Source organism: Gavialis gangeticus, unplaced genomic scaffold, assembly GCF_001723915.1.
Source record: "Gavialis gangeticus isolate Ggan-Ray unplaced genomic scaffold, GavGan_comp1, whole genome shotgun sequence".
Classification (NCBI taxonomy): domain Eukaryota; kingdom Metazoa; phylum Chordata; order Crocodylia; family Gavialidae; genus Gavialis; species Gavialis gangeticus.
This window is the reverse complement of record NW_017728992.1, coordinates 193,361,555-193,371,197: the sequence shown is the minus strand read 5'-3', so window position 1 is coordinate 193,371,197 and position 9,643 is coordinate 193,361,555. Positions and strand designations below refer to the sequence as shown.

General features: G+C 40.0%; 1 protein-coding gene across 1 annotated transcript in view; it reads left to right on the top strand.

The window, feature by feature from the left end:
- Positions 1 to 2,424: 2,424 nt before the first annotated feature.
- The window catches only part of NDRG1 (N-myc downstream regulated 1), a 42,211-nt gene continuing 34,992 nt past the window's right edge, over positions 2,425 to 9,643 (top strand). Inside the window, exons 1-2 of the mRNA XM_019528191.1 lie at positions 2,425 to 2,531; positions 5,279 to 5,314. Of these exons, the coding sequence (XP_019383736.1) occupies positions 2,469 to 2,531; positions 5,279 to 5,314 (99 nt within the window). The 5' untranslated portion in view covers positions 2,425 to 2,468. The remainder of the gene's footprint in view (positions 2,532 to 5,278; positions 5,315 to 9,643) is intronic.

The following is a 9,643-nucleotide window of genomic DNA, read 5'->3' as shown; positions in this document are numbered from 1 at the left end:
CCCCCCCCCCCCCCCCAGCCCAATTAACAATACAGTAAACCATGAGCCTGTAGCTTTGGATTAATATCACGCATAGTTTGTGTTGTATACAAGTAGGTGCCAAAGTGCTGCTCAAAAGTGTGTTTATGGAGTGCCTGTGCTAAAATTTACAACAGTTTCAAAAAGAAAAAAGTATCCATTTTCGATTAAGTGTATATTCAGATTGCTACAGCCATGTTTAACTTCAAGGTTATTGTTTCCAAATTTGCTCCTCACTTCCATGTGCTCAGGAAAAGCAGGATCTGACGCTAAGGAGAAAGAGGGGGGAAAAGTTTGGGGGAAGCAGAAAGCAAAGGGGCTACCTGACCTCTTCCCCATCCCCCCCCCCGCCTCTGCTGATTTTATTCCTGCTGTAGCAGTGGGAGGGGGGACAAGTTCTTTAATTAGACTCGATACCTAGAAAATTTATAACAAATTTATACATTTCTTCCATATATAGAATCTAATTATTGGAAGGTCATCCTATAATCAGGGTTGTCTTCTATTTGAGTAAATACAATAGTTACATGTCACATTTTCTGATATTGGGGCTTATTAGTTAAGTTTAACTTGTGATCTGTGTTAAGGTGTATTTGGATGAAACTGGAATTCAATTCAAGTGCACAAAAATACCACTTTAGATTTTTTTTAGTTATCTTTTAATTGGCTTTAACTCTAAAACAAAGGAAGGATTATTAATACCGTTTGAATTAACTGATTTTTTTTGTTTGTTTGTTTGTTTGTTTTTTCCCCCCTGGTTACCCCATTCTTCTGGATAGACCTCGCCTTTTTTATTTATCAAATACAAGTGGGGAAAACAAATGCTTCTGCTTCTCTAACTCCTAATCAGTTTTTCAGCTTTCAGTAACTAAATCATTGAAGTGAAGAAGCAGAATAAACTGAGGTTCTCACTGTACCTGTAGAGGAGACTACTGCTGTCAAGTTGGTTTAACATGTCTAACCAGCTCCGATTCCAGGGGTTTAACCAGTGATTTCCACCAGCGGAGAGTTCCTTTAAGACTTTTTGGAAATGGACGTGTACTGCTTGAATATTTATTAATCTTAAATCATTTTAATAATTAGGCCTGAATTAAGAATTTTTCTTAAATATATTAATCTTACTTAACATACTTAACCTACTGTGATAACAGACCTGGGAACAGAACCTAGGTCTTTACTTGGTCAGAGAGACAGTCTGTCTACATTATTCCTCCTCAGGGCAGTGGTGTAAAGATGTGCAGACTAGTCTGTGCTTACTCCCCATTGCTCTCAAAGGCAGTGAGAACTGCTGAAAACTGTCTTACGTACCTACAGGCTCCCAATGCAGAAATATAGCAGGGAGGATGTTCTGGGGATATGTTCCCTTCCTCCCTCCCATTGCTACTTTTCATCTCTTTCTGACTCTCTTTCTTGAGAGAAGCAGCTTAGCTGCATTCCTGGAGCATCTTCATCACCTTGTTTCCAGTTTGGAACCTGCAGAGTGGGAGCGATGGGCCAGGCTGAATTTTCAACAGCAGCCTTGAGGCAGTATAGACACATCCTTGTTGGAAAGCATTTCCTTTCCAAAGCCACGAACAAAGTGCAAGAATTTGGCTTCTCTCTTTTTTTCTAGCAAATAGTGGTTTATGTCACGTCCATGTCACAAGTCTATGGAAACCACTCACTTCCCATAAGTGACTCCAATGTGAGCATGACTACTTCTGTGCATCTAAAGGTCTAGGGTTCAAATGCTACAAATGAACAACAATTCTTCCTCAAAATTGGAAAAAAATCATGTAAAATTCAACTTTTAGGATCAATAAGCCTAGTGAGAGACTGTCAGAAGGATGTTTCTGTTTGTATAACCTGTGAAATTCTCAATTGTCTGCAAAATCAACTTAAAAAAAAAAGTTAGTAAAATACTGACTCCCGTGGTCCTTGCTGCCTCACAGCCTGCCTGGGATTGGAAGGTGCGGTTGATGTGGTGGCAGGAAGGGCCACCAGGGCCTCTCCACTAACCAGTGGCAAGAAGCGGGATTGCTGGGAAATGCCCATGAAATCAGCTCTTTGTGCTGTGACAATTCCTTTGTCTGGTTTTGTGAATTAAGTAGGTTCCTGGTTATATACAAAAGTGTTGATCCTGCCGCCTCTGGCATACGCACTCTGCTGTGGTCTTTAATGGCATGCCCGAAGGCTGCTTCCCCTACAGGATCTCCTGCAAACATCCTCGTGCCTTCTGAATGACACTTGATCATGCAGTCTTGAGTCTCTTAACTTTTTTGTTTTGCTTTGTTTCAGTGTATTTCTGAGTCTGTGTTTCTGAGAATGTTGAAACATGTCTTTTATTTTAGATTTAGCTGTGGGAAAGGGTGGTTTGAACCAAAAATGACGGGTAGTTTGAGGTGGTCGGAAGGTTAAAAATATAAGTTCCTTAAACTTCTTTTGATCTTTGCAGATACCGGTTACTGACCATGTCTGTGGAACTGCAGGATGCGGACCTTGCAGAGGTAAAGCCTCTGGTAAAGAAAGAGGAGGTAATTGTAACATTCGGTTTCATAATCTAGGACTGGAGTTGGAACTATTTTTATTCATATTTTAAGAATTGTTAAAATTCTCTCGAGGCTTTCAAGAAGAAAAGACATGAAGTCCCATGATAACTTTCTTGATGTGTCATGTTCTGTTTTCCTTAAGAATTGCCTGTGCAGCCTCGTATCTCTGTAACTGTTTAGAAATTACTACAGCTATGCTGGTACAGTTCAGTACTGTGGACATGGTTACACAAGGCTATTTACATGCACTTCAAAAATAAGCAATGTGGATGAAAGTGCCTTTAAAAGCAGTGCATAAATGGTGTTCAAAAAGGTTCTTAATTCTTACCTTTTGAGCCATATCTATAGTTTCCTCCAAAGATGTCATAAGAGTTTTTGCAGAGAAACCTAACTAGCTTTCTAACTTGTTAGCTTGAGTAGCACAGGAGGGTCGTTATTCTAGCCTGGCTTCAACCGGAACTCCAACACGCGCCAGGGATCCTAGGTAGTTTAGTGGGCAGCAAGCCCATGCTCAGATGTATGCTGCTGGGACAGAATGAACTGGCATTCAAATTGCAGCTCACCTAAATGATCCATGAAGCAGCAGCACTCTGATTGAGCAAAAAGGCTTATTAATCGTGGCCCCCTATGCATCTGCAACTGTCTGACTCGAAATAGACTGCATCACAGGAAATAGCCAAATCCTTCATGGACTGGCCAAATTTGCCCTGATATCAAAATCTGGTGTTATTTCTGTTGATCTTTTTCATGTATGACCATTGTTACTGACAACAGTAAATCTAAGCTGGAACTGTTAATTCTTGTATTTGTAATCTTCTCTCCATTTCCCACCCCTGTTGAATTAAGTTACTTGCATCAAAAATTTGGAAAAGCCTTTAATGTGCAAACAATTTCATTTCAGTTGTGTTAAATTATTTCTGTAATGCCCTTTACTCAGTATTAGCATGAAAACACTGTTTGAAAACTAGCAGGAACACTGTGTAAAGTTCCAGAAACAAAGATCCCGTTCTCATGCAAGTATCACTTGCTATTGCTGTTCCTCTGCTCTAACTAAGAAGCCTTTCAGTTATGTTTTATTGCAAAATGTTGGCATTTTAATGAGACACTGAAGAAATTGTGTGGGGTGTCTTATCATATGCAGAAGACAAATCAGTTGCATTGAGCAGCAAAAGATGTCTGCTCTTACTCGAGATGCCCAATAAGTAGGGGGCTATCTAACTCAAGGAGGCGGCTGGCTGATTTTTGCAGGCACCACCACCTTTTTACAGGCTGAGCGCAGCAGATCCCCCGTGCCTCTGAACAAGGGACTGCAGCATCATGAAGGCTGCTGGATCCCTCTGGGGAGCCAGCATTTTATTTTTAGTAAGTTTTGTCTTTTTTTTGTTTTTGCAGTGAGCCTGCTGTGTTTCATGGAGCCAACTCAAATGTTGCGGTCTCCATGAAAACCGCGCAGTCTAGAACTTGGTAGGCCCGTACCAATAAGCTTGTCTGTAAATTTTACACTAACCTGGTGACTAGCCACTCTTGCTGCACCTTAACTGCATAGTAGTTGACTTCACCATCAGGGGTCAGCACTGTAAAAAATAAATAAAAGTTCTATCTTGGGTGGTAACAGTGTAAACTTTAACTCCCAAACACTTCAATCTGATATCTGGATCAGCTGGTTGTGTATACCAGACACTTTCCAGATCCTAATAAATGTCATGGCTCTTAACATCTTGACTCAGACCTCAAGTCATTACGTCCTCATTTTTTTATGTCAGTTGATGGACCCATGACAGTTATTAGTTAAACATAGTGTTAGTCATACCCCTCTAATAATGTAACTTTCTTACCAGGGTGTCCCTTGTCCTGTTTTATCCTTCCCCTGGTATATGTTGCAGCCAATGAAATCTTGTTGCTTTTGCCTGTCTTATGTTAAGTTACCCTACTGAAACTTCTACCACCTGCTCAAGTTTTCCCACACATGGGGTCAATGTATGTAACTAGTCTTGATTTTAATTGATATTGATATTTCTAGCAATATTTTAAGTTGCAGCCAAATGTATGCTGAGGTTTTAAAGCCACTTGGGTTGGGAACCTGTGTTATATGCTTGCTTCTGCTGCATGTGCCGGACTGGCTAGCAGCTTGTCTGCAATGGTGAAAGGAGAACATGAGCTGAACAACACAGAATGAAGTCAAGTCCATTTCTGAGCTGAAGGTGAAATCCAGCCTACCTGGCAGATGCAATTAATCTAATTGATTTAAGTAGAAATGGGTCTCTGCTGCATGATTGAGCTGTTGGTGCTTAATGTCATGTTCTAATGTTGTATTTGTTTAGTCTAGAAAACCACTTGCACTAACCATTAGATGGCATGCACTTCTAAAGGAACGTGAATTAGAAGTTCTGGGTTCTGCTTGGAGTTATGAAGTTAATGGACAACTCAGATTTTTACTCAAATGAATATACTAGCTTCTCTGAGATGAATTGGTCTATAAGTGAAGCTAGCATTTATAAGTCAGTCATCTCTTGTGAGGTTTTGGCATCTAAAATATTTGAATCCAAATCTTGCACTTTGTTAGAGAAACTTCACTGACATCTTGATGTGATCTGACTACATTAGGACCTGTATAAATTAAGAAATAAATCTGTCGTTCTTGCAAGCTTTCACATGAAGTGTACACATTTTCAGGCTCACTTTGAAACTGCTTTGCAAACACTTGTACTAATATGTCTGAAATCTTTTCACAGGCAATCATTCGCCTCCTTCCAGAGTTTGATGCTCAGGCAAGTAAAAACCCTTTTTCACTTCCCTATTTGGTAAAACAGAGGTGAGAACAAGTATTCAAAACATTCAGCAACATCTGATCAAAAGTGTATTGAATCTTAGCCAATGTAACTGCAAAAGACAAAACTGAATATGGCTAGAAGTCTCTTATAACAGTGTGATAGCAGGAAATCCTTACAGATTGCTGAGAGATGTCTCGTCTTCAGAGAGCATAGCAAGCAGTTGTTTTTGCCAAATGTGACTCTTTGGCAACTTCAGTGAAGGTGAATTTTTTTTGCAGTATGTTAAAATATGTTCACTTCCTTCTGGGATATAGATAGTCCAATGTTTTCCATAATGGAAAACACGTTTCCAAGGTAATGTTGAGGCATGTGGGGAGGTGGTTAGCAGCAAGTTGTGGAAAACAGTAAAGCGTAAAGGAGTTGACAGGAGGTTTAGTGTCTTCAGTTATTTACTCGCAACGAGGCCATAGGTTAAATTCACAGCCAGTCCAAAAAATGGCTTCCCTTTTCCACTTAAAGGTTTATGAGCGCTAGTGAACTTACATTTTCAAAGTTTCTTGCCTTTCTGCCTTGATTTATAATCTTTCTTCAGTAGTATTGTTATGCAATGATACATTTGATTGGGCTAAACTAAACAAATATATTGGAGCAGTGCTTTTATTCCTGCAAAGACATATATGCAGGCTGCATGGAAAGTTTATTTACTCACCATTGTTTTGAGGTGACATCTTAATATAATACAGAAACATTTTTCCATCCAAGTTGTGGATGGAAAAGACTACCTCTTTTCTATATATCAACACTTAGCAGAGCTCATACATGTCCTGGTAAGTCAGAACTCCATTTCTGTTCTGGGAAGAGTACATATAAAAACACAGTTTTGTTTTTACCCAGCCACTGGGGGCATGGAGTGGCAGTTCGCCAATACTGAAATCATTGAATACGCTGTACCCAACTTTTGGTTGGGCAAATATTATTATTTTAAACATAATATTATTATAAAAAAAATAAACGTTTTGGGTTCTTGCATTTTATCTAACTTTTATATATGCTTAGTGCAATGATGTGCAACCTAGTTACTCCTATCTTCAGTACTGTATTCTTATGTTTCAGGAAGCCTAAGGGGCAAAACTGTCCAATGCATTTCCTTCAATTACCACTTTATTTACTCCATAAAAAATATTTAATTTCATAATGCCTCAAATCCACCTTTTTCTTTCTTGTGGGTTTTGATACTCAGTCCCTTAAATGGGATAAATCTACTTTGCCGAGGAATTGTTTAAACATAGATTTAATTTTTTGGGCAGCAATTTATTAGAATAAACGTGACAGTGCCTGGCCATGTGGGAGAAGTTGTGGGGCAGTTGGGTTTTTTTGTTACATTCAGATTTAATTTAGAACAGGTGATCAGTCTGATTCCCAGATTAAGGTTGCTAACTAGAGTACAGTACTGCAGTGGTTTTTAGTAAAAAGAATTAAAATGACCTTTTTGTCTTCTATCTCAATTCTTGAAATACTTTAAATATTGTGGTGTTAGCTTATAATTAAAAGCTAGATCTCTGCCTTCGAGATCAAAGTGAAGGAGAAAAAGATATGGGGGGGGGGAGGGGTTTTTTTTGCTGGGGGGGAGTACTTATTCTGATTTTTTTGTTTTTGTTTGTTTGTTTGTTTGTTTTGTTTTGTTTAATCCACTACTAATCAAGACCTGTGGATTTTGTCATTTATCCTATGATAACTTCATGCTGACTCTTGAGAGAGAGAACTTGCTTTTCTGGCTCATTCTTACAGTGTGTCTCATTTTATGTAGTTCTGTTTCTGAGTTTTACTTTATTACAGTTATTCCTCCTGAAGATATCAATTGATAAAACCTTCCTAGAGCCTCAACTCTGGAGGTCAGGAAGCTCAAAGTTTTTTGGTTTAGTTTTAGCTCCAAGATCCCTAGTTCAGCTGAGGGGTAGTCATTACATGTGCCTGTAAATAAGTAGCTTGTTTTTTCAAGCAATGCCAAGCGTCTCCAACTTAAAATTTAACATTTTAAGCGCTTAGTTTTCTGAGAGGTAATCATTTGTTTCATACCTAAATATGGACTTGGGTAAAAGGCAGGTCCAAGATGAACCTTCTAGTTGAGGTAGCAATTTGGAAAATGTTGTTTAGCCTTACTGAGGGCAGGCTCTGGAAATGGAGATGCTAACAAACATTTCATAAGTTGCTTTTGAGGGTATTTATATCTGCTTATTAAATATTGTAAAGTTTTGCAAGTAGGATTCAAGATGTCACTTGACAGGTGAATGGAAAGGATAACAGGACAAGGATGTTCTTGGAGCAATGAATGGTGCGTTCAGTATGTACATTGGAGGGTTTAGTATTCCTTGATATGGAGATGGGAGTTCCCTCTCATCCTGCCTCGGGGGCTTTTGCTGGTCACCTGTGGACACCAGGAAGACTTTTTGATATTTTTTGTCTACTTTGTGAAGTGTAGAATATTGGCTACGGCTGTAGATGAGAGTCCGGTTGTTTCTAGGGATACTTGAGAAATCTTTCACATCCTTGGAGTACCAAATTATATTTTCCCTCCAGTTCAGCTCAACAGGACCATGCTTTTTGTGCCTTCCTAGGCAGCCTCAGGCTATGATCCTTCTGCTGGGATCATCTAAGCATTTATTGATCTAATATTCTTTGCAAATGCAGTGGTGATGCTATCCTCATCTCCATTTGCCCTTTATCTGTGGCACACTTTTTTATTGTAGGGCTGATTTTTCATCCCTGTAAAATGCTTGTGGCTGTAGTATGTGAAAGAGGTTAGAATGGATGGTTTTTGTGAACTTTTTAGAGAAGTGGCTGCCTGTGAATGGACTTGGTTACCTGGGAATAAGTTCCAATCTAATGTTCCTCCACTTTTCCTGTGTGTAGTACTAGTTGGTTTTAGTGGCAATTACCCACAAAACCTGGATTATCGCTCGGATCGCCAGGTGTAAGTCATGAGCAGTGAGATATTCCAGACATAAGTCTCTAACTGTTTAGTCAATTCATCATAAATTCAGTGCAGAGCAGAACATTATCTATATAGGCCCTTTATTGGCTTAAATATATTTGACAAATTTCCTAAGCAGGTAAAAATTTGTGAACACAATTGCTGCTAGACAGGCACCATTAAAAGGTGCTGGCTTACTTTTTCTAACTGTAATCATACTTCCAACCCTCCCCCCCCGGATATCAGTCACCAGGGGCACTTTAACATGTGCCCAGCAATGCTGGGCACTTTAATTAGTGAGCCACACTAATTAAAAGCTCCCACATCACATGCACCAGCATCCCCGAACTGAAAAAATGGTGGTGGGGTGCTTTAAGCTAAAGCTCATGTATCTGTATTTATTTCAAAGCATGCCACTGCCACTTTTCCTGCGCGGGGAAGCTGATGCATGTGAAGCAGAAGGCTGCCGGAACGCATCAAGTTCCAGTGTGTCGGGGCGCTCCCCGCACATCTGTAGGAGCCCCAGACTTTGATTTCCTGAATAATCGGACAGAACTGCTTTTTGCTGCACACAAGCAGTAGGCGGCAGAGATGAGTTGCTATCATCTCGGCTGCCTTTCAGCCGGTTGTATTCATTGTTAAAATGATCATCTCTTCAGATTCCCCGGCTTCCTGTCTGTCAGAAATAGAGCTGCTTCACGACTTGACCTGAAGCAGCTCCCCTTCATGTAAGAGCGAGTCCCCAGCTGTCGTAAATTGTTGTTGTTGTTCTGTTGACTTCCTAGGTTTTGTTGCGTGCTTTTTTTGGAAGAAAGAGGTATGGGAATGTTGCCATTTCACTTATCCTGGCAAAGTACTGGAACCTGTTTACTAGTTAGGATGGGAAAAGGCACGGGCTAGAACTGTAAAACTCAAGTGCCCAAAATAGGCCACCACAACATATGTACTGTGGATATATCTGTATACTAAGTATATGTGACTTGACTCTCGGAAGCACTGAGTCAGCCTCATCATTTTTGAAGAGATGCTGTTCAGAACTGCTGAAAGCCCGCTACTTGAGCTTCCAGCTTCATGCACCTGAATTAGGGTTAACTTTGATTACTTACCTGAATACTGGTCTACCTAAATTTGGGACTCCAAGATTAAGCTTGCTCAAGTTCAGTTTTCCATACAAACCAAGATGAATTTGAAACTGGACCTTCCCCCCCACACACATATAGCCACCCCTGACTTATCTCCTTCATGTTTGGGTACAACGTGCACTTCTTAGCATAGGGCAAACGCACACACATATACCCTACATTACAAGCACAGTCACCTCTAATCACAAAGCCTGTGACATCCACATACATGGG